Source organism: Lissotriton helveticus, chromosome 6 (assembly GCF_964261635.1).
Source record: "Lissotriton helveticus chromosome 6, aLisHel1.1, whole genome shotgun sequence".
Taxonomy (NCBI): Eukaryota; Metazoa; Chordata; class Amphibia; order Caudata; family Salamandridae; genus Lissotriton; species Lissotriton helveticus.
This window is the reverse complement of record NC_136067.1, coordinates 1,868,363,193-1,868,389,759: the sequence shown is the minus strand read 5'-3', so window position 1 is coordinate 1,868,389,759 and position 26,567 is coordinate 1,868,363,193. Positions and strand designations below refer to the sequence as shown.

General features: G+C 48.3%; 1 protein-coding gene across 1 annotated transcript in view; it reads right to left on the bottom strand.

Moving 5' to 3' along the window:
- TGFB2 (transforming growth factor beta 2) overlaps nucleotides 1-25,742 on the bottom strand; it is a 404,063-nt gene extending 378,321 nt beyond the window's left edge. The window contains exon 1 of the mRNA XM_078649791.1: nucleotides 24,851-25,742. Within this exon, the coding sequence (XP_078505917.1) occupies nucleotides 24,851-25,193 (343 nt within the window). The 5' untranslated portion in view covers nucleotides 25,194-25,742. The remainder of the gene's footprint in view (nucleotides 1-24,850) is intronic.
- Nucleotides 25,743-26,567: the final 825 nt, after the last annotated feature.

Sequence of the window (26,567 nt, the reverse complement as noted above, 5' to 3'; positions counted from 1 at the left end):
GGCATCGAACAGCATTCGGATTTTTCTAACCCATGTTTCTGACCAAATCGGAAACATTTTAAACCAACCGAACGATAACATAGAAGGTAACTGTTCAGTCTTTCCAACTTGGTTCTGATCGGCATTCGCAGACTCCAAGTAAGTCGGCGCCGAATCATACAGGTCTATTGACCGTGTTTCCGACCAACGTATTATGATGTTGGATTCTGAAAGCCTTTCCGAATCAGTCTGTCCGACATGAAACGGCAGTCGTAAACTGACTTTGGGGGCCCATAGTAGACCTCCGTTCACTCGGGGGCCTCCAGTTGGAGTACGTGGGGGTACCCATGTGATCCCTCTTTCCAACCATTGGGTGCCTGTCACAGGGTGGAAGGTTTTTTGCAACCACCCCATTTTTCAATGGGAGCCTGTGTTGTCAGTTGGTACACAGATTCCATTGAATTCAATGGGAGTCCGACCGAACGTTGTTTGGAAACATTGTAACTGGTCGGTCGGACTCGCCGAACCTGAGTCGGTTGGAACCAATTTCGAAATGGAGTCGGTCGGAATGCTTTCCGACCTACATCGTAATGAGGCCCTTAGTACTTTAATTTATGAAAAAGAAAGTTTTTTAATAAAACTTTGCACACAATGTAAAATACTACACATTCTCGAGAGGGCAGTTATCCTTGGTACTAATGGGAACAAGACCCACTCTGATTATGGGACAGCTTTAGTGTGTAATGTGACAGGATTCGTAGAGAGCCTGTAGTGGGAAGGCAACTTCCAGAACCATGCTGTTCACAGGTTAAGGTTTGAATTCTCCCTCCATAAACCTGTATGCATTCTTCCCTTCCTGTTTGGGATACAATGCCACAGTACACAATGGTCTGTGCAGAGTTTGTGAAATCTTACAGACAGGCAGCACCTGACCACATTCCTGATTCGCAGAGAAGCAAAGCTCCATGTGGTGTGAGTCCTGCATGACCCACAAAGCAGGATGTGAGAGCATTGCCCCAGCCCAGCTTACAAGATCATGCTTCCGTTAAGTCATAGCAGCATCAGCACCAGACCAGAGGAGTTTGCAGCAAAATTTGTGGAGTTCTTGTAGTCATGGAGGTCTTGTTGTTGAGTTCCTCCTCGGGTTCAAACTCAAAACACCAAAATAAGCTAGATTCCTTCCCCCTCCGGGTCACAGCAGTGAAAACTCCGCTGTGTTCAAAGATTTTCCTTTGGTACTTGCAAATGTTTATTTTCCTTTGCATTAGATGGCGATTGGACCTAATTAGCATGTTGGATGCTCCAGGTGCAGTATGATGCAGCAGATTTCTTATATCTTTGGATTCCAGTAGGCAACACACTGATGTGGGGCCTATGGTTTCTGGTCAGGAAATACTGGCACACTCCCTCGAAGTTCTGTGACAGGTACCCTGTATGTCTATACTTTTGCTATCTCCGCCAAGACTGGTCCAGGCAAGATCTTTGTATGACCAGAAAAGTTGGGTGGAGCTGGGAAGCTCCAATCATGAGCAATCCAAATCAAGGGCACAAAAGTTATTCAGGCTTTCCAACTCAACGATCTGTTAAATGGTGGGGGCAGCCTTTCTAGATGACAATTGGCCAGGAATGGTAAGGGGACATTCACAGGCTTTCAAGAGACACACTCCCTACTCTCCTTAACACTCTTCAGTCTCACCTGTCACAAAGATTCCTGAAATGCCTTAGAAGAGTCCTACAATTAATATGTGCTCTCTGGTCTCTCCCCAACCTCAACTTTAGGTCCCACCTGTGTTTTGCAACATCCAAAATGGAAACCAGTAAGGTCATAATGACATTTAACCCTCACACTCCACACGCCCAAACAAACTTCTATCCATGTCCCGCAGAGAGGAGTGAGAGACCTTGTTGTGGGGGGCATGCATATTGAAAATGGAGGAGATGCCAGTAGACCCTCTCTCTAACAGGCAATAGGACAGAATGGCCTAACTTGCACGTGGACCTGTAATCGATGTCAGTCCTCTTCAGCCCGGTGAGGTGACAGTCATTACACAAAGGCAAAGGAGGTGATATAGTGTGCCTCTCAGACCAGAGAGTCCTGCCCTGGGTCTCACTTTATCTCACAAAAAGGTCTCGGCGCACACGCAAGATTGTCGTGTTTGATGAAGAAGGGTTGAAAGATTCTATCACTTGCTATGGTGAACTTGAGGAAGAGGTGTATGTATGCTAACCTGAGCCCAACATTTAAAAACCCTACAGTTACTTCAAAAAAAATTCAAAAAGTGCCTAAGTAAAACAAATACCTCAATTAAAGCAGCCCTGCTCCAAGTTCACTCATAAGTCATTGATTAATATTTTTTGTTTAAGTGCATCCATGCTAGCATTCAACCTTTACAACGGGATGTTTATTTCTACAAATTGATAGTACTCCATGCTTCCATACAGATTTCAGATGCCATCTTTGGGCCTGTAATGACGTGTTTTAGAGTCTAATTTCTGTCAGAAAAATGCTTTCCAGCCAAAGCTCTGACCGAAAAAAATAAGTAATATGTACCAATGGTCAATGGCTAAATAAGGCGTTTTGTTGTAAAGCAACAGCTGTTTAGGTTGGTTTATGTTATGGTAACACGTGTGCGGCTAACACGCCAGGAGGTGATCAACTTACAACAATGCTTTTTGACACTTTTATGATCTGCACCTTTAAAAATAAAGAATTCAGCTTGTAAATCTGACCATCCGTCATACTGGTGGGTCAGGCAATCTACGACTTTCACCAGAAGCACACCGGCAAGCCACACAGTCTGTGTTCCCTCTTTTCTAGTTACCAGCAGTAAACCTTAGCATAACTTTGCTTTGAGCTCTAACAGCGTGAGAGTCGATTAAAATGAATACACTCTAAAATAATAAGAGGCCTTTTTTAAATGTTGGCACAGTATTACTTTTATACCATAAATACCTACTTGACTAAAATTCATCCCAAGAGATTGGCCTTAGGCCAATACTAGTCATATTTACTATATTTGTACAGCGTCATTGGCCAAGGATAATATTTAAGGCAAAATATGCACGGGGCGGGAACAGTAACCCGGCTCTGCAGCTGAATGTCCGCATTGCTAAAAATATTCGCTCCGAATGCTGCAAAAAAATGTGCGACAAAGAGCTATCAGCGATCTTGTGCGATAGGCTGAGAGTATAATTAGAACATATTTGTGATTCTTGAGTGGGTTACCAAAGGCTCGTAACTTCTGTGGTAAAAGGCTGGAGCGCGCGAGCGGTTCCCATGACTTCCGCCGGCGACCTCTGACCCCCGCCAGGCAATGGCCGCGTCCCAGTCCGTCCGGGGCACCCAGGCTGGAACGTGGCGAGCCGTGCACTTGGCAACGACACCTAAGCCGCACTTCTCTTTCGGGAGGTATGAAAGAGTATGCTAAAAGCACAACGCTGCGACAACGTTTTATTCTTGGACCCTTTTGCGTCCCAATATAAACGCTGCCTGCTGAGCGCGAGCTGTGGAAAAAAGTTCCCGTCTCTTTACAGAGCACGAGGAAGGCTGGCTGCCATGGGGGCCTCCTTTCAGGCTCCTCTGGAGCTCTCTGTGGGGGAGCACGCGCTGTGTATATGACACATGCTCTGTAAGCAAGGGAACAATAAAGGACAGATGTATCAGCCCTTTGTGCCTGCGTGGTCCCCAAAGGTGGTGCACACCTGCACACATTGTTGCTTTGGGTTTTACTTTCCAGTTACCTATAGAGTTGGCACCTGTATAAAAATAAGCAAAAATCACCAAACGCTGGTATTTTTAGTCTATATCTGTATAGACTTCAAACAGGAACTGTAAATAGAAAACACATTTAAATATGATCTGCAGCTGCATTAATGTTAATGATCCATGACTAATAAATAAGGTAAACAAATACAGAAAAGTGATGTTATTCACGAATACATTAAAAAAAATTGTTTTAAGTCCTGTTTTGTGTCTCGTCCAACAAATGGCCGGTATTTTTCATTTGGAAAAGTGGAAATCATAGTTGGCTCAGCCCACAAACAAAAGTGGGAAAAGTTTTAAAGATAGTCTAATCATAGTGGTTTGTATGGGAATCATACCCTTGCAGCACAAACCCTGTGCTAGACTCACACACACATTTGCACTATGGTGCAAAGGTGTGTGCATAGCACAAGGCAGAAAGAAAATAGCACTGTCCTGCTCTTTTCTTCGCTTGTAAACAAGCACTTCATTGTGTGATACAAATAATACGTTTGTCACTCAAAGCCTGCTTTGAGTAAGCCAAACCAACCATCTGTTCTATGCACTCGTCATTTGATTCATTCTCCTCTGGACTTTTGCAATAATTTGTACCTTTCTTTCTCGCTATCTAACTCATTCTTTTATCTCTCTACCTTCCTCTGTTTTCTCTTTCTGGTATCTATCTATCTATCTATCTATCCATCTTTGTAATTCTCAAATCGTGTTTCATTTAAGTTATGCTATTCAGAGAGTTATTGATGATGATTAAGTTATTAGGAGAGGCATTAAGCGTACTATACCTCACATTAATAACTACACAGTAATCATACTGGCATTTCAGAAAATTGGAATCAAAAGTTAGATAGTTGAAATGTTGTGTGTAATTTATAGTATGCTTGTTGCTTTGGTATTTTTCCATGACCATGTTTTAGATAACATTTTACATGAAGAATAACTGCCAGTATTTTTTTTGTGGAAATGTCAGTCACAATTTAATCATTCTGCATTCAAGTTGACAGTAAAAATTAAATAATGGTGCAACATGAACTTTCAATTGAAATACTTTAGAGTTGGAAGCTTTTTCTAGGGTCTCTGTAATTGTTTTGTCATGTTAAGGCTGAAAATTACCAAGAAATTAGCGTCAGGCGCCTTCAAATATATGTAAATAGAGACAGAAATGAGAAAACTTGGTACTAGGGGCAGTCACCAATTACACACGGGTCGCCACTCTCGTCCTCCCTGCCCTCTAGCCCCTCAGCATCTATGGAGGAGTGAAAGGTAGGAGCAGTTATCCTAACCCCAGTTCAGAAAAGGAGTGCCAGGAAAGAGAAGAGGCTCACCTAAATAGCAGTCTGCCATGATCTAGAGTTTGAGTCCACCTGGGGCGGTATTATACAATGTGGTGCATTTTCTTTGTTAGCACCAGCGCTATCTGTATTACAGAATGGGCTGCACAAGCGTCTACTGCCCCTTCTGTAATACCAATGTGCCCCGTGCACATGCAATTCGGACACAAACGCCATTTGCGCCCCTGGGGCACTTTGTATAATATGGCCCCTGATGTCCACCCAGGAGCCCTTTGCTGCTTCAAATTACTTATCAGGCACAGTAGAACAGCAGAGCATGGGAACGCTAGGGTCATGGCAGCAGTGCAAGGGCCAGCACCCTCACAAGCCTGCAGACATCATAAGCTTGTCGGTTGTTTCCACAGAATTAAGTGTTCACCTACAGGTATTATACAACTACAGCATAGTGATAGGTAACCGCCTATACAGATAAAAAGAGGGATGGAGGAAAGATGCAGACCAAGAAAGTCTTCATTAAAAGCAGTGCTCGGTCAGTGACAATAAAGCTGATGCCTTCCAAAGAAACGCAGAAGAGCAGCATGGCAAAAGAATAAAATATGGCATGGGAACAAAAAAGAGCCATACTAAAATATCTCCTTGGGGCAAACACTGGCACAGAGACTACATCGGCATATGTCCCATGTAGAGATGTCTGCAAATAAAAGTGATATGTGGGTTAGGACAGTAATGGGCACTGTCTTAGCTTCCAGCTATGAATCTTCCTCCTAGTCTGGATATGGATTGTATGAGAGCCAATCAAAAATACTACATTTTGGTATTACACCAATCTGTGCCTTGCCAGGAGCCAATCAAAGTGCAGCATCTGGGTATTGCACTGATTCCTGATTTGCAATTCATGTGTAAATCCTCCCCTTCTCTCTTTGATATTGGCCAAGATTTTGTTTCTTCATTAGAAAAAGGCACTCTTCCGAAGCACGTAGTCTTCAAAAGATTTGGAGCCGCGGCCAGCATATCCAATAGCAGATGGTAGCACGGGGAGGCATACTTACCAGACACGTCCAGCCAGATGAGGCCTAAGAGATATGTTTCGTGGAATTATCCATGAAAGTCAATGGTGGTGAGTCATTTTAGGGAAGTGATGAATGCTTGTGAAGGGAGGGTGGGAGGGTCTATAGAGACCCATAGTTTTCTTAAAGTGTACAACTGGTGCCCAGGAAGCAACGCCCTTGCAATGATGGCACAGCTGAGAGTCATGGAAGCAAGCCAATTCAAGAATGCCTGTTCCTCATTAATTTTATTTTCAGTCATTGCTTAAACTGAGGGAGTGGTTCCAGCACTTGGGCACTGGCACTCATCTATGGAGACTAGCAGCCTGATTCATCAAGCCGAAACTGGCTCGCCAAGGGCCAGATTCTGAGAATCTGGCCCTTTGCGAGCGCTATTTTTGCATTTGGGATTCATCATCCCAAATGCAAAAATCGGTAATAGCGATTTCGCTATTTTGCGAGAAATTACATTTAAGGAATCTCTATTTGAGATTCCTTAAATGCAATTCATCATCCATTTAAAAATTGCGAATTCGCAATTTCGGCCCGCTATTTACCGCGAGGTCAAACCTCGTGGTAAATAGCGAAAACTTAGAAAAATGCTTTTAAAAGCATTTTTCTAAGTTGCATGTTACACACACACATGTCCTTTGGACATGTGTGTGCGCAACACCTGTTTCAATTTGCATTTAAGGGGTGCTACCGGGTGTCCTTTGGACACCCCTGGCACCCTTTAAATCGCTATCTTATTTGCGATTAGCTAATTGCTAATCGCAAATAAGGAATACTCCCCATTCATTCCTATGGGCCTTTTGGCCCATAGGAATGAATGGGGAGTTATTCTTTATTTGCGATTAGCAATTTGCTAATCGCAAATAAGGAATGTGTAGGAATCGCATTTCTTTATGCAATTCCTACATGAATCCCGTTTTGCAAGTCCTTAATAGCGATTCGTTATGAATCGCTATTAGGGGTTCGCAAAACGGGAGATTGATGAATCAGGCTGTAGGACTTCTCGTTCATCTTTACATACCCATCAGAGCAAGAAAGAGGAAGGCAGAAAAGGGAGCAAGGAGGAGGAAGACAAAGATAAAAAGAGAGAAAAAAGGGGGGAAGCAGGGGTGAAAAACCATGAAAGACTGATATAAAGAGACAGTAAGTGTACAGTGGTGGAAGTGGTACTCAGCACCCCTGATATTTGACAGTGCCAGTGGGAGACTTCTAAGAAAAACTCTGGACCTCTTCACCTACTTTCTTTTTAAAAATTACGAACTGAGCATGATTGTGCACAAAGGGCACACACGGTAAGGACAATCGCAAACAGCACAATTCAAGGCTCAGGAGCAAAACAAATACAAGCATTGGCAAAAACCAATAGGTCTGGCGTTGACTGCCTATCTTTTGCCTTTACCGCTGCTTTAATTGTTTTTGCGAATGGTTGGATAGGAAGACACACAAGTGGCCCAGTAGCAGTGTTGGGGGACCCACTGATCCCTCACCTTAGTAAAACAAGCATTGTCTGTGTATTGCGAGTTAAAAGCACACATTGCACTGCTAGCCCCTAGCACGAAAGAGGACTACTTATTTTGCAGATTTGCGCATTGAGCAAGAGCAGAAAGCTGACACTCATCCAAGGGATGAAGTAGGCTGACCCTGTGTGCCCCATGCTCTATGCTATGGTGGATGGAAGACACTACAACAGACTAATAGACGAAGAGGGCGGACTGAAAAGGTGTAGTCTTACGCCAGGCCTAAAAAGAAAGTTTCCCACCCTGGCCAGGCTTGTGTTCTAGCTGCAGCTCTCTGCTGGCTGCTGCTCCGCCCCTGTGCGTGTCACACAGCTGGCCGGCGCTCGTATTTGTTTATTGCGCTTGCATTTCTAAACAGCACGGGGGTGAGCAGGGGTGATGTCATGTTTGCCTGTGCTCATTAGCAGAAGGCTTCATTACCACACCCTAGAGGGGGAGCCGAGCCAAGGGCGGCTGCAGCTGCGGATGAGGCGATCAAAGAGGTTCGTGCTGGACCGCCAATTCGAAGAACGAAAAGCCAGCTGCAGAGTCAGCCTGCAACTCGGATCTCTCTCCAAGAAATAGGCTTTCCTTTTCGTTCTCACAATTTTATAGCACGTTTTCGTTTGCCTTCTTCTTTTCTTCTTCCTCTGCTTTTCTTTGTGTCCGTGCTGAGGCTTTCCATGCAGTGCAGTTGTCAAGAATATTGGCTGCCTGGTTGATGCCTCAAGCAGCGTCGGTGTAAACGAGCGGCAGTACTGATAGCTGATCCCACATAGCGCCTCAAAACCAGTTGATGAATCTAGTTGCATTAAAAAGCTGTCTGACCGCACTTTCATTCACCCCACATACTTGATACGCTCGTGGACTGACTTCAGTTACAGTACCAAGGGGCAGATTTTTCAAGACTTTACCGGCCACATGCATCAATGTTCCCGTTTGCGAATTCTTAATTGCGAAAATTAAGGAATTGCAATTAAGAATTCGCAAACGGCTATGCATCAAGAAATTGCAATTTTTTTGTGATTTCTTCATTTTCCTTAATTGCGATTCACAATTTGCGAATCGCAATTAAGGAATCCCTTTCCATTGATTCCTATGGGCCTAGAGGCCCATAGGAATGAATGTGAAGGCATTCTCATTTTGCGATTCGCAATTAAGGAATCGCAAAATGAGAATGCAATTTTCGCAAATTACCATGAAGGTTAACTTCATGGTAATTTACCACTACCTATTTGCGATTTCGCAATTTAAAAAAAATCATGCATTGCATTTAAGAAATCACTAAATTGCGATTTCTTTAATGCAATCACAATTCAAGAAATCTCAAATAAATTGCGATTTCTTAAATTGCGAAAAAAGCAAAAAGCTTAATGCATCCCAAAAAAGGGATTTGCATTCGCAAACGGCCGAATTTTGCGATTCGCACCGTTTGCGAATGCAAAAACCCTTGATGCATGTACCCCTATGTCTCCCCAAAGTCATGCAAAGTGAAGCAAAGCTGGGTAAAGTCTTGAAATTGTATTTACTTTCCAGCAGGAAACCTTTTTTCGGCTAGGAGAGTGACTTTTTTGCACAAGTAGCGTTTTGTGCTACTTTGCGGCAATTTGCGGTCAGGGGGCGCTACTTGGGTCTTACTTCTGGATTTTTAAGCACAAGGGCCCATGCTTTTTGACACAAAGCCCTATGTATTAAAAAAGAACACCTTTTACAGGCAGGCACAAAGTAGAAGAAATGTATTTATTTCTCCAAAACAATTCACACAATACATGTACGATGCATTGTACACCACACATCCAGTGTGTAAAACGCTTTAAAAGTTTTCTTGTTATAGGATTTTGGACTGGAAGGGTAGAGTTCTAGGACAAAACCTATTCTAGACATCGCTGGTCGTGGTGCAAAATGTGTGTGTGTGTGTGTGTGGCGCTAGGTAGCGTACTTGCACAGCAGCACAGGGAACTAGAGCAATAGCTAGTCATATTTAATGAATATGTCTCAGCGCTGCTTTCTCCCCCTTGCACAACGTAGGGCAGCAACTTTGGTTTCTGCGATATGTTTAATTAAAAGGTAGGAAATCAGCCCCCAAACGTTTGTATGAAATGTCATGCAACCCCACTTGTCTCCAGGCGCAGACAGCAGATGCCAAGGCCAATCAGGGCAGCAGCACTTTATTTAGCAGTCCTTGAACTGATAAAAGGTTAAGACAACTTGCAGGGGTTTGAACCTGTGACCCTCAGATTAAACAGTGATCTCTGAAGCAGGTGCAACAGCCCAGTTATCCATGTCAGTGGTTTAGAAGGATAAAGCAGCTGTTTTGAAGCCTGACATGAACAGATCCACACAGATTTGCTGAGCGTGCCTCAACTCCACATGCGAGAGATATCTCCAGCGCCATTTCTAGACCTCCTGGAGTACATATTTATTTATGTTTATAAGTGTGCAGGACCATGCAGGGGAATGGGCACGTCAGAATGCTGAACAGTAGATGCATAATTATATATTAAACATAAATGACTTAGCTTACTAAAAATCAATTCTGGCTTATACAGTGAAAGGAAAGGTTGTACTAATTAACAAAGGGTTGATCATAACTTATGATAGATACTCTTATAGCAGTTTTAAAACTGATTACTCTCACTTAAAAAACTTTAAAGACTGTCTTAAGCCATTAAAACACCCTTAGAAAATCAATATGAGGTTTCTTGCCTTAAAGCTATCCTTTGTCTTATGCCAAGAAAAAACATTAGTGAATTAGACCAAAAGTATTGTCAGTACAGTCATCATTTTTTGAAGTATGGGATCACATGCAGGTCCGCGATGCTGGACTTCAGGCGAGGAGACGCATCTGTATAATACACACAATACCATAGTTAAATTCTAGAGAGTATGATATCAAGGGAATATTGGCAGTTTAGGGCTCAACAAAGAGGGTCTGTAGATTTGGTGTGGTGGGTCCATCAAGCTTATGCAAGACCCTTATCTACCAGCCAATGGGATGAATGAGACATAGCAGTTATGAATAAATGAGTGGAGAGAGTGGGTGTTAGTAGAGAAGATAATGGAAGGAAAACCACAAAGTGAATGAAAGGGAAGAAAACTGGAGAAAGGCCAACAGTGTAGGTAGGGGTGCACACGAAAATGGATAAATGGCGCCTATTGTGGATGACGGACCTGCATCCTTTTTAAGATATTAAGTAAATAGAGTCCAAACAGAGGAATCTCAAGTCTCTTAAAGGAGCTACTCACTGACAAATATGGTGGGGGTACAGTGGCTCTTTTAAAATCCTTCCAGCTCCCAACTTTTTCTTGAGTCACTTGATTTTAACCCTTTGAAGGAAGCATCCAGAAGAGACGGGGAGCAAGGTCTTTGGAAATAACCATCTTTTGTGTGGTAATTCCCCAGATTTTTGCCTTTCCCGGCCTTTGCTAAGCCAATATTTGTTACTATTAGGATTAGGTTGCACACGTTACTTCTGCCAACTATGGGTAAAGTACTTGTGCTCTACCCTCCCAACATAGTAAAACTGATATACACCTGAATGGTACATTCAATTGGCTTGTAAATCCCTAGCCTATGGTACTGCATGATCCCAGGGCCTGTAACTTAAATGCTACGAGTGGGCTGCAGCACTCATTGAACCGCCTACTAAAGCAGCTCTGAAAACCATGCCTCAGGCCTGTCATTGCAGCTTGTGTGTGCAGTTTTAAAACTGATGTTCGACCTGGAAAAAAGAATCTTTTTGGCAGACCTAAACATTCTTTTAAATACTTATAGGTCACACCTAAGGTAGGCCCTAAAGGCTCACAGAGCAGGGTGCACGATATTTAAAAAGTAGAACATGTGTTCTTATGTTTTACATGTCCTGGCACATAAAAAAGTCATTTTCACTGTGGCAAGGTTAGCATTCAATGAAGAAACATTGATTTACCTTATTACCTACCTATTATAAGTGATAATTTCAGTATGGGAGCAGCTAGAAAAAAAATTCCACCACTCATTTTAATTGTAATTGAAAATCCTTTTTCATTGTAAAGTCTGATTTTAGATTACTATTTTGAAAATGCCAGTTTCAGAAAGTTGGCATTTTCCTGCCTAAACTAAATGTGCCTTTCTGCCACAGTCCAGGGTCACATGACTGTTAGTGGCTCTTCTATTGTGTTCTGTGTACTCCTCCAAGACGGTTGACAAAGGATCTGGTTGTGGGGAGGTGAGAGTCTTTCTAACGGGACAGCTGGAGTGAGGGGGATTGTGCCCCTGTCCGGATTGCTTCCTGACCTCAGGCGATGCATACCCTGTCACTGGCAAATAGAGATCACATGTGGGCCTTCCTGCACTTTATTTCACTAGACAGACTGGAGCCAAAACCAAGGGAAAGTGAAGAACTGACCAGACCAATTTTGGGGTTACACAAGTGTGTGTCCCCCACACACAGGCTGACACTGGGTATAAAAATGGCACCCTCAGAACCTGAATTCGGAAAACTGGACCTGACAAGAATCAGAAGGACTGCCATGCTGTCTGAAGAAGGAAGACTGAACCGGCTTACCTTGAACCCATGACCCCAGAAGTGACTCTAAGGGTCAGTTGGCAGACCTGTTGAAGCTACAGGGACACTGCGAGCTTTCAGAGGCCTCGCCTGCTTTCCAGGTTAACTAGACCCAACTGGACATGACCTGGACCACATTGCTGGCCTCTGTGGGAGTGAGTACGTATCCCCAAGCACTGTCCTCAAGGTCCCAGACTCCTGGCTGGGGTCAGAGTGTACTTCTTCCTGCTCAACTCAAGGCTTCACAGGATCCGATGCAGAGCAGCACAGAACGACGCGGAATCTCACATCGCAGCACCATGCAGCGCCTGATCGGTGCCTTCACTGGAGCCGACGCAAAGCAGTGCAGAATGACACAATTGCTTGCATCACAGCACCACATAGCTCCTGATGGGCAGCTTCACCTTATTGGATACAAAGTAACGCTGAACAATGCAGGACCTCGTATCGTAGCACCGAACAGCTCCTGATTGGTGGCTTCACTTGATACAATGCAAAACGACTCAGGACCTTGCATTGTATCACTGTGGAGCTCCTGATCAGTGGTTTCAATGGATCCGACTCAGAGCGACACAGACTCATATCACAGCGCCACACAGACCCCGCACCAAGGACAGAAGGGATCACTCGCAGAGGCTGAACCTGGTCGTACCTGACCCGCCCTCCATTGCAGTCAGCCTGAACATTTGATTTGGCACTGGTCCAGCGTGTCCATATACTCTCAGTTTTTATCTCGTGCCTTTTGGTACTATTATCACCTTAAACTTTAAAAACTCATAGCTCTGCTTCTACTGATTGGATTTTTGATGTTTTTGTGTCATTTTATTTATTGAAATAGTGTATTTTTTTCATTCAGTTGGTATTATTCTTATAGTGTAGTTTTATTATTGTTTGAGTGCTGCATAAATACGCAATGCCTCTAAGTTAAGCCTGGCTGCTTTTGTGCCAAGCTACCAGAAGGTTAAGCTCAGGTTTTTTCATTGACATTTGTGGTTCACCCTGACAAGGATTGTGATTATTATTGGTTGAAGTGGGTTGTCACCCTCTTCAACAAATAATCCAATTTCTTATGGTGATGAATCAGTACTGCTCCACTGAACATACCACGGACCGGCTGAGCACTACTGAGGTTGATTTGTGAAAAAGCTGGTAGAAGTGTTGAACAATGCTAGTTCTCGTTCATGAAAGGCCCTGAGGGCTCATTGTGAAAACCCAAAAAAGGTTGAATCAAATGTTTTTCAATAATAGTGGGAAATGTCAAACATCCCCACTGAAAAGTACTGGAGTCTTGTTAAAAAAAATCATAATCTAGCTCTAAATACTAAACATACTGAAAAAGCTGGACGGGCCATTCTGGCATTTAACTAATGGGTTACAAGCTTGATGTCTACATTCAGAGCAGGCTGGACTGCTATGATTCAACCATGGACCCATTTTATTTGCAATCTTTTTCAGTATAGGGTTGATTTGAACATTTTTGCCTGAGCTGATTCTGTTTTCTAGCCAGCCCCCGGCATCGCAGCCTGTGTGATAAGTGCTAGCTAGCAATGTCCCATTAAAAGGGGTCTTCCACCAGTAAGTGCTGGTACTGCCCCATGAAATGCCCCATGAAATGCAGCGCAGTCCTGTTGGAAAGTGCCAGGACCCTTCTTGGATGTATGTCAGTACAATGCGATCTTTTAGATCACAGTACTTAACAACGCGGTTATTACAACGCAAGTCGTTACAACGACTTGCGTTGGCGGGCGCGGATTTAGGAATATTATAATTTTATATTCCAACACCAGTCCACCTAACAGTAGGGAAGGTGTTGGAATATAAAATTACAATATTCCTTAACCAACAGCGCCATCCAGCGCAAGTCGTAGTAACGACTTGCGTTGTAATGGCAGCGTGGTAAAGGTCGTGTGGTGTAAACACCGCGTTGTAAACGACGTTTACCCCCTTCTCTAGTAAAACAAGAAGTAATGTTATTCGAATTTGTGGAAACAAAACGTGCGGCGTCTGCAACATACAATTAGCCTGCCAGTACCTGCCATTTACAGAGGTGTACTCATGCACTAATGTTGCAGTGTCATTTACGTGTTCGCTGTGCAATTGTTTTCACACCAGTACCTTAGAGAGAATTTGGAAAGTCCAGTGCGCTTTATTGGTTTGTAGTCTGGCTGTGGCGGAATTGCTGCAAAACATCCTTCCTGGCGCTACTGAAGAATGGCCAAACCACAGACCACGCAGAAGACTATTTCACAATCATAACCACCAAAACACACCCTTTTGTTTATTTTGCTTGGTTTTTACTTTTCACCTCTGTTGTGGGAAGTGCTTCTCACTCAAAGAGAGCGAGATATTTACTAAAAGCATTCAACAAAAATAAATGAATGCTGGCATTCCTTCATGGAAAAATTTCGGAAAATGTAGTGGAAAAACAAAAACGAGGTATTTTGCCAACATAGAAGTAGGAGGACTACAACTTTGCATGGAGAGAGGGGCACAGAATGTGCTGTTGGACAGCGCTCATTAGTATACTACACGGACAGTAGGGCTTTAATGGGAATTAACAATAACTTTTACAACAGTGGCATATATATTAAATACATTTCTTTGTTCTGGGGGTGCAAGCTAATTCTGCATTAGAACATGTGACCGCGTGCCTCCCTATGAGTTCAGTCTTGCCTTTGAAAACCAGAACAAGTATAACAGCGAGTGTCCACTGCGCATGCGCAATGCGGCCTTCAGCGCGAGACCCCAGTCAAGGGATGGATGCACGCGCGCTTCCTGCAAGGCGCCCCTTGCGGCTGCCACCAGGGAGGAAGACACAGACTCCTGGCACCAGGTCTGGCAAGACGCAGCAAGCAGCAGCGACGTGTCAAAACCCGACGCAGCGGCAACAGAAATAACAACAAAAGACACAATTAGAAACTGTCGAGCTCAAATGGGCAGGTTGTCTTCAAGAGCTTACAGAGAAGGCGTGTGCACCAGGGGCAGATTTACTGAAACAGAGTAGCTGACAAGTGTCTGAGAGACAGTAATAGTTTTTGTTATGACTTCCATGCACAGAACAATACCGAAAACGATTATAGCGCTGCAGTGTGCTAAGATTGAAAACCTGTCTGACCAGGGCTATATCAAAGGCATAATAGGCCCTAAAGCAAGCCAGAATAATACCCCTACCAACCACCTAGATACAGACATACCTACAGTTAATAATAATAATCTTTATTGATTGGTTTAAAAAACAATTTACAATTTAAAACATGACAAAAATTGAATAATAGAAATGACTGTGATAAGAGTTTTAAAAGAGTTAATTTAAAATGACTTAAAATTCGGGGGGCCATTAAGATCTGATAATGTTCTGATACAGTATATCACTCTGGATTTCTTGTAGTCTCTGATTTGGATGTTGTGTCTATTAACTCGGCCGCTCTACTATAGTTGTCCCAAAGTTGTCCCTTTAAGGCCTGGGCCTCAGTACCACTCCACCCAGGGCCCTGCTGGGTATGGGCGAGCTGGGCCCAGGCACGGGGCACCAATATTCCGAGGGGCACAGCGGCGAGCTGCCTGACTTAATGTCATGCAGTCCTTTCCACTTGGTGTCAATCGTCCCGTTAAAGACTTTGTGATCCGCCCTTAAAGTACCTTCACGTAATTGTTAGCACCCCACCAGCCCCCTGCCCTCCTCCCATCTTCCTCACACCTCCTGCCATCACACCGCAACGACCCCCGCCCCCACAACAAATACCAAATTTTCTTTCAACCCTGGGCGCTGTACCGGTCAATACGATTCCGGGCCGACTCTGACTCCACCTGCTATTAATATCTAGGCCCAGTGCTTCAAAGGGCAGACAGTGGCGGCTCCTCCGCTAGGGTAGAGGAGTGTCCCCCGACTGCTTTCAAGCAGTGCGAGATGAGAAGTAGAAACATAAAATGAGAATAACTTTCAGGTATTATCATTTTATGTTTGTGCTGCTTTGCGTATGGGCGGGGCTGCTCTGTTCACAGAGCAGGGTAGGGGAGGAGAGGTTTGCTCCGTCCTAAAATCGCAAATACTGTTTTGTCGACCCTCTGGGGCCGCCCCAAACCAGTCATGCACTCTTTACCTGTTCTCCATACAGCCTGCATGGAGAACATGCCCAGGCCCCCATTCCCTGGTTGAGCGTCGAACCAGGACCACTGCAGCGTTGTGCTTGGTCAGCGAAGCCTGGGTGCCTACCAATCACAGCGCTGTATTGCAGCCTTGTGATTGGTCAATGGGGCCTGGCTGTGCTTCTTGTTCTTTGAGGAGAGCAGGAGCAGAAACGTGGGACCCGGTGGAAAGGGAAGTTATTCTTATTTTTTATTATGCGCACCTTCATGTGCCCCCTGACCTACCCACACCGCCACCCGCAACCCATTCCGGCCGCCACTGTGGGCTGATACTCTCAAGTACTGAACACTTGTTCTTCTTTCATTTGAAAGGGAGTGTGCAGGCACTTCTCAGATGGATTGCAATACATTTATTTGATCAGTACTAGCACTTCTCAGTGGAAAACAAGTTGAGAGTGAGTATCTGAACCTCTGTATTTCTATTTCAAGCACTGGCTACGCCACATGTCTCTGAACAACTCCAGCACTTTCCTTCTGAAGTTCCTAAGGGTGGGCAAATTCCTGAAGGCTGGAGCCAACCTAGTCAGATGTCTGGCTCTGGCTCAGCTCGAGCTTCTCCTAGGCCCACGAGCCCTAAACAAGCCGAGCTTTCAAGTGGCTTCTGCCTGCCACTCCCGCTGTAATGTCATGCGCTAAGCATGCAAAACAAAGTATTAATCTTTTAAGTAATACAGGAGGACGAGATAGCCATCTAGTGGCTGAAACGCATAATCTGACACTAGAAAACCTGGGATCAATCCCGGCTTCCTGGCTTGACCAAATTGTGTGATCATAGACGAATATTTTTAGTCAGCAAGCTTTTTTTTAATTCTTTATCACACAAGAGAGCACTTTCAAATATGTGAGCTCAGGATTTGCACAATACAAAAACCTTTTGTGGTTGATTTGATAGACTATAATGTTGCACCATTTATAATACGAATCCAGGCCAAATATAGAGTACACTTGACAAACTTGGTTTTGTTTTTGAAGAATGGCATTGTCATCAGCGGATGGTGGTGATATTAATGTTTCTAAAGTCATGTTTGAAAACTACCATTAATATACGGCTCTCTATGCAGTTGTATAATCTGATGAACTAAGGTGGAACGTTCCTGCATTTTATAGAAACAGTTTTTGAATACTGAAAGTAACGTTATCCCAGTTGTACAAGATGTCTGTTATGAATGAAATGAAATGAATTTGTACTTGTAAAGCGCACTGCTGCCCCAGCAACGGGGCGTCCTGGCGCTGTACTCATACCGCTGTGGAACCCTTCCTGGCTTTTTACCTGTGAAATGTCCACTCCTGAGCACCTCCAAGGTGAAGCCAGGCATCCCAGCGCTGTTGGGGCCGTTGTGGAGATTAAGCAAGCTATTGCCCAGAGTTGCAGAGTGGGACTCATGATTAGAATAGGCACCGAGGCGAGAATTATCAGGTCCGGGGAAATTGAGCCCAAAACCCGCCAAGGCGGGAATTGAACCCTGGTCCCGAGCCAGACCGCTGCATCAGGGTCTGCGCTCTAACCATTGAGCCACACTTCTCCACCTTGTTACCCGATTTATATGGCAAACATTTCCAAGACTCGGCTCGTGGACGGGCGCTCTGAGAGCCAAGCCACCCCTTTGGCTATGCCCCAACTTTTCTTGTTAATGTTTTGGCTTAGCCCACCTCTAGGAACACCTCCCTCCCCCCGCCCGCAACATTAAATCCACCTGTCGATCATTGTGAGCAGCCACACAAAGTGTGTGTTACAACATTCCCAGTGAAACTAGACACTACCCTTCAATCGTTTGTTTCAAAAGCTGACCAAGAACCATCTGCTTCTGAAACACCTAAACGTGTAATAATTTCAACAAACGTGAGCACGTCTATCAGGGCACTGACCTTTCTGCTGTCCTTGTATGACATCTTCTTGTTCCTGCATCCGTCTAAGGTGCTCTGCATGCATGCTATAGGTAAACTCAAAACTGAACAATAAATAAGGGTGCTCGGGTCCAAAGAGAACAAGCAACATGTATTGGAGAGGGGGATGTGCGTCTTTAGCTAGGCTCACAAGCAGGGCACGTCAGGGGGACACGCAGGCGGACGGCGTCTACCCAATATTTTTACAGGGTAGACGCCGTACCCTCTGGTACGAAGTAAGCTGAACTTTTACCCAAGACACATTCATCAGGGCCTGCACTGTTGCCTGCTATCCCACTGAGCAACAACGTGTAGGCGGTGGGAGCAGGACCCAGGACAAAGGGTAGACTTAAAGGCCATCAGCTCTGCTTTTGTGGGAGTGCAATCTTGCCTGGTAGCTACCGACAGCCTCCCATTTAGGTGCCAGAGCAGAGGAGGGAAAAACAAAGGCACACAGCTTGTTGTCACTTAACAAGCATTTAAGAGAAACTACGATTTGGAAGCAAGTCTTTCCCTTTGTTCACTCATATAATAGAGCACGCGCTGTAAGAATGTCAGCTGGATGAGTATTTATAAGAATTGCTATTTAAATGCCCTTTTTTCTAAATGTTTATTCTTTTAATAGGTGTCACTTCCCGTGATGTCACTTCCTATGATGTCACGCGCAGGGATGTCACTTGCATGCTGTCCAACCTAGTTAGTTAGACCGCCCACTTCTGTTTTTCAGGACTTGTGACCTGCCCACAACGGTATTTATTCTATACGGGGCCCGTCCTTTCTGAACACTAGCTGGAGGGTGCTGTATAAAGTAGGGATGGGTGGGGTATGTCGGGACATCTGAAATGGTAAAACAACAAAATGCTGGTCATCTTTCGAATGCAAATTGCAACATTTTCTGGATAACAGAATGGAAAAATAACTGATTAGTTCCTATCTTTTATGTGAAACAAGCAGGGACTGTTTGTTTTAGCGCTGTAAACCGAGCTTCAGACACACTGATATTAAGTGTCACTCCCTTGGAGAGGGCCGGCTGCTGCTGGCCTGGGTGCAAGACATGGCCCTACTCTGGCAAGGGATATCAACCGAGGCTCTTTCCGTCCAACCCTTTCTCTCGCCCCAACCCACTCCTGATTGAGTGCATCTGGAAAGGGTGCACGGGAAGGACTTCCCTGCGTCCCTCAAGCTCGACCCCTCTCCAGGCCAGTGGGTAGCAGAAGAGGACAACCCGGGTGCACTTCCCCTCCCTCCAGCACCCACTCTCTTCTCACCCGCCTCCAGGCAGGGGGCAACAGCGGTACAGCGGGAGGGGGAAGTTCCTTTCTCCCGAACCACGCGTGGGAGGAGCCCCCGGAGGTCCGTCCACTTTCCGGTTCTCCTCCCCCCCTGACAGGGGTGACCAGCAGAGCAGTCTGAGTGGTGATTTCCCTCCCGCCCTCTGTCACGTGTCTGCACGTGAGGCAAGAGCAGAGGAACCCCTCCACCGAGGCACTGAACCACTTCGCCCCCCTATTCCCACTCCACTTCGCCCCTCTCTGTACCGAAGGGCAGCAGCAGAGAAGCCTCCCTTTCCACCCTCACTCTCGCCCCATCCCCTTCTGGTAGGGGCATCAGAAAAGAACCGCTTTCACTCCAGCCCCCACAGCTCCCACTACCGCCTCCGCGCAGGGCAGCAGAGGAGCAGCCCGGCCCCTGACTGCCCCAGCAGCGGCGCGCTCCCGTCAGCCCTGACCCCGCCCCCGCGCTCTGCGCCGCCGTCACCGCGCGGCTGTGGAAACTCTCTGCGCAAGCCATGTGAAAACAAACACTTTGGGTGAGCTCGAGCCGGCTCTAAAGCCCCTCCCTTCCACTAACAAAATATAAACAATAATCATTATATAGGAATGCATTCTGCGTAGCAACGGAGTGGACTTCCACCGCTGGGGTACTGAAATGGGGGGGGGGGGGGTGAAATGCTGAGGAGTATCGAGTGGGTACGGGGCTGATCATAAGTCACTGTGCGCGAGAGTGTGGTGAGTTATTAATTAAACTCCTGCGAGACCCTCGTGAGAAGGGGAATCCCTGGCGGAGATCACAGATGGTCTATTACAAGTGGTGCCTGTGTATCCGGTTGATGCCATATGTCCTATTTAGAAGGAAACAAATCTACCATGCAGAAAAACTCCAGTCGGTTCCAGTTGGAGATTGGAATTGGTCGCTGAAGTTCATTGGTATTTTTAACACATGCATTGCCGCCACATGGGGGCATGCTGTCTGTGAAGTGCAGGCGACATTTTTTTGCCTTGAAAGTAGCGCTGCGCTACAGCCTACAATAAGAGGCGCTTTAGTTGCAGCGTCAGAATTCTGGAACTGCCTAAAACAGCACAGTCGATTTTAATAATAGGAGCGTCGGCATCGGAAACGAAAACATCGATCCTCAATAAATGAGGGCGGAGGGGCATGAGCAGGACTACCTGGATGGGGTACTGTGGGTGAGGTCCGGGGCAAGTGCGTAACCCCTGACCGTAGAAAGTGGAAGTGACCGAGTTCAGAGAAGAGGGACCGGGCCCGTTGCACTTGGGTAGGACTGCGGTCGGTGGGGAATGGGCATTCAGACGTGAGCGGTGGGCGCAGAAAACGGAGGTAGAGGAGGAAGCTTCTAGTTATGGGGTGGAGGGGCTCCTTGAAACCGTGGACCCGCTGTGTGTGGCCTGCACCCGTGGGGTCGAGGGTCACCGGCTCGGAGGTGCACAGGGCACTTCAAGGCCAGTTGCCCCAGGGCTGGGTGGAATGCAGCTTCGTGGTTTGGGCTGCAGAGGGCACTTTGAAACTAGCGCACCCGCGTTGTGTGCCATGAATCCCTGGTGCATGGGCATCTCTGGGCAGTGTGGTGTCGGGCAGGGAGCGCACGAGGCCCCTGGAGCCTAGGGGGGATCTTCCTCGTGGGTTTGGCATTCAGGAGCCACATTGAAATCAGCGCATCCGGGTTGTGTGGCATGAATCCGAGGGGTATGCTTTCTCTGGGCAGGGGGCTCTTTCGGCATGGTGGTATGGTGCCCCTGGAGTGTAGAGGGTATGCTGTTCCTAGGTGTAGGATGCAGAGGACAGTTCGAACCAACGGGGGCGTTTCCAGTATGGTGGTATGATGCCCCTGGAGTCTAGGCGGAATCTTTGCTCGTAGTTTTGGGCTGCAGAGTGCAGGTTGAAGCCAGCGCACCCCGGTTGTGTGATATGAATCCCAGGGGTACGCCTATCTCTGCGCGTGGGGGCGGGGTGCTAAGGGGGGCACGGGGCTCTTTCGGCATGGTGGTGTGGTGCCCTGGGAGTGTAGGGGGCATGCTGTTCCTAGGTATGTAATGCAGAGGGTACATTGAAACCAGCGCCACCCGGGTTTCGTGACATGACTTCCAGGGGAATGCCTATATCTGCGCATATAGGAGGGGAGGGGCACTGAGCAAATCCAGTACGGTGGAATGGTGCCATTGAAACCAGCGCACCCGGGCTGTTGTGTGGGATGGATCTCAGGGGCATGCCAATCTCTGCTAATGGGGGTTGGGGCACGGGGCGCTTTCAGTATGTGGTGTGGTGCCCCGGGGGTGTAGAGGGCATGCTGTTCCTAGGTGTGGGATGCAGAGGGCACTTAGAAGCAGCACTCCCGGATTGTGTGACATGAAGCACTGGGGTGCGTATGCGAATCTCTGCACAGGGAGCGCATGGGGAACTTCCTGTCTGGTGCGCAGGGCGCGTAAGGGAATGTTGCACCTATGTGTGGAGTGCTGAGGGGTCTTTGAACCACCGCTTCCGGACTATGTGGCATGATACCCCAGGGTGCGTAGGCGCATCTTTGGGCAGGGAGCGCACGATGCGCATTTCTGGGCAGGGAGCGCCCGGGGCACGTCCTGTCTGGTGCGCCGGGCATGTAGGGGAATGCTACTACTAGGTTAGGGATGCTGAGGGCACTTTGAACCGGCGCTCCCAGAGTGTGTGGCATGAATCCTACCTAAGAGGAGCCCGGGGCGCTCCCAATATGGTGCCCATGGGGTGCAGGGTCAAGGTGCGCCAAGGGTTGGGATGCACATGCCACTTTCAAACCAGTGCACCCGTGGCCGAGGCAAGAACCGCCAGGAGAAGGGATGCTGCCGCCAACTCTATGGGTAGATGGACGGGTGGGGTGGGGGGGCTGACACTGTGTGTGGGTCTCAGGGGGCACTTGACAAGGAGCCGAGAGGAGGAACGCGCGATGATGCGGAGTGGAACGCGTGTCAGTGCTGACAACCGAACATATCACCGGCCGTAGAGGAGGTGGCGCGTTCCTGCTACTTATGGAAAGCAGGTGGCACTTTAAAAGGGCACAAGAGGCGCGCAGCTCAGCGGGTCGTAGTGCAGAGGACACGAAAGGCCGGCGAGGAAGCCTGTTGGAGGTGTTGTGCTGTCCCGAGGCGTGCAAAGCGAGGGGCGTTTTCAGAGCGGCGTCCCGGAGGGTGGGGGCGGGGCATGCTGCTTCTTGGAATGAAGCGCAAGTGGCACTTGAGATGCGCGCGCCTGGCCTAGGGCCCGCCACCGGGTCCGGGCTGCCGGAAGCACAACGGGGCATCTGCAACCCACTGTGCAGGGAGCATGCTGCACTGCTGGCCTGTGTGAGGGGCGCTTTGGGACGTGGGCAGGAGAGGTGCATAAGGGGTGTGGGATGCAGACGTGTGCAGGTGAGGTGCATACCGTGTCTGGGTGTGGGATGCAGGTGTGTGCAGGTGAGGTGCATACGGGGTCTGGGATGCAGGCGTGTGCAGGAGAGGTGCATACGGGGTCTGGGTGTGGGATGCAGACGTGTGCAGGTGAGGTGCATACCGTGTCTGGGTGTGGGATGCAGGTGTGTGCAGGTGAGGTGCATACGGGGTCTGGGATGCAGGCGTGTGCAGGTGAGGTGCATACGGTGTCTGGGTGTGGGATGCAGGCGGGTGCAGGTGAGATGCATACGGTGTCTGGGTGTGGGATGCAGGCGTGTGTAGGTGAGGTGCATACGGTGTCTGGGTGTGGGATGCAGGCGTGTGTGGGTGAAGTGCATACTGGGTCTGGGTGTGGGATGCAGACATGCGCAGGTGAGTTGCATACGGGGTTTGGGTGTGGGATGCAGACGGGTGCAGGTGAGGTGCATACGGGGTCTGGGCGTGGGATGCAGACGTGTGCAGGTGAGGTGCATACGATGTCTGGGTGTGGGATGCAGACGTGTGCAGGTGAGGTGCATACGGTGTCTGGGTGGGGGATGCAGACGTGTGCAGGTGAGCCTGGTGAGGTGCACACGGTGTCTGGGTGTGGGATGCGGACATGTGCAGGTGAGGTGCACACGGTGTCTGGGTGTGGGATGCAGACGTGTGCAGGTGAGGTGCATACGATGTCTGGGTGTGGGATGCAGACGGGTGCAGGTGAGGTGCATACGGTGTCTGGGTGGGGGATGCAGACGTGTGCAGGTGAGGTGCATAGGGTGTTTGGGTGTGGGATGCAGACGTGTGCAGGTGAGGTGCATACGATGTCTGGGTGTGGGATGCAGACGGGTGCAGGTGAGGTGCATACGGTGTCTGGGTGGGGGATGCAGACGTGTGCAGGTGAGGTGCATACGGGGTCTGGGATGCAGACGTGTGCGGGTGAGGTGCACACGGTGTCTGGGTGTGGGATGCAGACGGGTGCAGGTGAGGTGCATAGGGTGTTTGGGTGTGGGATGCAGACGGGTGCAGGTGAGGTGCATACGGGGTCTGGGATGCAGACGTGTGCGGGTGAGGTGCATACGGTGTCTGGGTGTGGGATGCAGTAGTGTGCGGGTGAGGTGCATACGGGGTCTGGGCGTGGGATGCAGACGTGTGCAGGTGAGGTGCATACGATGTCTGGGTGTGGGATGCAGACATGTGCAGGTGAGGTGCATACGGTGTCTGGGTGTGGGATGCGGACATGTGCAGGTGAGGTGCACACGGTGTCTGGGTGTGGGATGCAGACGGGTGCAGGTGAGCCTGGTGAGGTGCACACGGTGTCTGGGTGTGGGATGCAGGCTCACTCTAAAGATAGCTGTCCTGTCCTTTTGGACCGAGAAGGGATGTATGGCACGCGTCGCTCGGAGACAGGTGTGCCCTGTGGTGGCGGATGCGGGCATGTGCACCATTATTGGTGAAGAGGGGAGAATGCTGCCCCTTGGTATGAGATGCGAGTGGTACTTTGAAATAGTTGAACCCTGTGGTGGGGAAATGAACAGAATATGCTCACTTTGGGATATGTGACCTGTGACATACCATAATCTACCCACGGGACACTTTGACTCTTTTTGTGAGACTCAGGGAGCCACCCTCCCCCCACGCACATACACATACACACCCCACGTGGCACCGTAAAATAAGTGCAGACTGGCACACACTCAGTGGCGTAGCCAGTGTGCCATGGGTCGTAGTGTACGAAAATACTCCCCCCCCCCTTCCCTCCCCCAGCCATTGTTTGAACTATGAAATACAGCAATAATGAGGGCTCGGTGGGCCCCTCAGACCTCTGTGTCTCGGTGCCACTGCACCTGCTGCACCAAAGGAAGCTGCGCGTCTGGGCACTGTGACTGTTCGAACCCTGGGTACGGGGTCCAGAGGGGACTTAAGAGACAGGTCTCCCCTGGACTAGCGAGGCATGCTGTCACTGGGCATGTTTTGAGACAGGTGCCCGCCGGGACGCACGGGCTGCCACTTACTTTCAGGCGAGTAGGGCGGCATCATGTCAATCTTGTACACCTCCTTGGCGTAGTAGTCGTCTTCGGTGCGCTCCCTCTCGCAGGCCGCCCTCTGCTGGGCCTTCTCCTGCAGCAGGTCCCGGGTGCTGTTGTAGATGGCAATCACATCCTGGGGCACCTCCTCGGGCTGCGTGTACTCCTCGGGGGGGCTGCTCAGCCGCAGCTTGCTCAGGATCTGCCCGCGGATGGCTTCGATGCGCTTCTTCAGGAACTGGTCCATGTCCAGCGTGCTGCAGGTAGACAGGCTCAGCGCCACTGTGGCCACGTCCAGGGAGAGGCACACCAGCAGCAGGCAGCCCTGCATGCTTCTCGACGCGCACGAAAAGCAGGCACACTCAGGAAAAGAACAATAAATCCCACACAGGTACGAGCGCGCACGTGATGACACAACAATTAAGAGAGAAATGAAAAACTGGCGAGGCAGCGTGACGACTCCATTGAACAATATCCAAACTCAGTAAAAAACAAAATATATCAAAAATGTGATTTATTATATCGGAGGAGGAAAAGAGTTCAGCTTGCACCACGAATAAAATCTCGAATATGCCTTAAGAAAAGAGTCCTTTTGCCAAAAATCAAAGTTGTGTTCGTTGGACCTAGGTGTGGAATTCCTTGGTGCACAGTGGAACAAAACCAGAAGCCGGGGTGGGGAGTTGGTGGTGGCCAGCGCTCGCCTGAAGATGCGCCTCCAAGACGTGCCGGAGCTCTCAGCAAGATGAGCCCTCCCGAGCAGAAGGGCAGTCCGCAGGCACTGGAGCAGAGGCGGCTACACGTGTGTGCACGGGAAGGGGGGCGATGCTGGTGCTGGACGGCCGGGCGGGCAGGCGGGGCGGGCGGGGGTGGAGGAGGCGGTCTGCCCACAGCGTGGGATCAGCTGCAGCCACCCCCTGTGTCCAGCAGGCGGCAGCCGCGCTCCCTCCTCCCTGTCCACATGCACCGCAGCCCGGCCGGCGGCGGCAGCCCTCTCTCTCCCTGCGCCTCTCCGCTCCCCCCCCCCGGGCAGCCTCTCTCCGGCTCACGGCCGCCCCGGAGCTCCCCCGCAGCCTGCTCTCTTGCCGAGCTCCCCTGGACTCCCTCCCTGCCCCAAAGTTTGAGCCGCCCGAGGCTGGAGCCGTTCAGCGTAAAGTACCCTCAGCTGTTTGCTCGGCTCCTGGTTCACGTGGGTTTGAGTGTTTTGTGAAACTCTGAACATTCCTCCGGAGCGCAGCCTCGCCTCTCACCTCACACTCTTCAATCCTTCTCTCTCTCTTTCGATTCCACACTGCCTCTCTTCCACTCATTCTTTTCCTTCTGTTTTACACCTCTTTTTCTCTAGTTCTCTTTCTCAATACTTTTTTTTTCTTTTCCTCTCCCTACGTTCTCACCCCTCAACATCTTCCCCTGTTCTCACTCGCTCCCTTCCCCCTCCCAGGGATATCTCTAACTATAATCCTCCTACTTTCGACTTCCTCACTCTGTCCCTTACTCATGCCCTTTATCTTCTCCCTCCTACTGTCCATATTTTCTCTCAGGTGATTATTTTCAATTTCTTTTTCTTCCCATGTTTACACCCCCCTTCTTTTACTCCATCTCTTGCTCCCAACCTTTTCCTCTCCTTTTTTTTCTTCTGCCCTCTCTGTGTTTGTCTATCTGTATATTCAGCCCCATGACACATGTGATATCATTCTGGCTCTGTGGA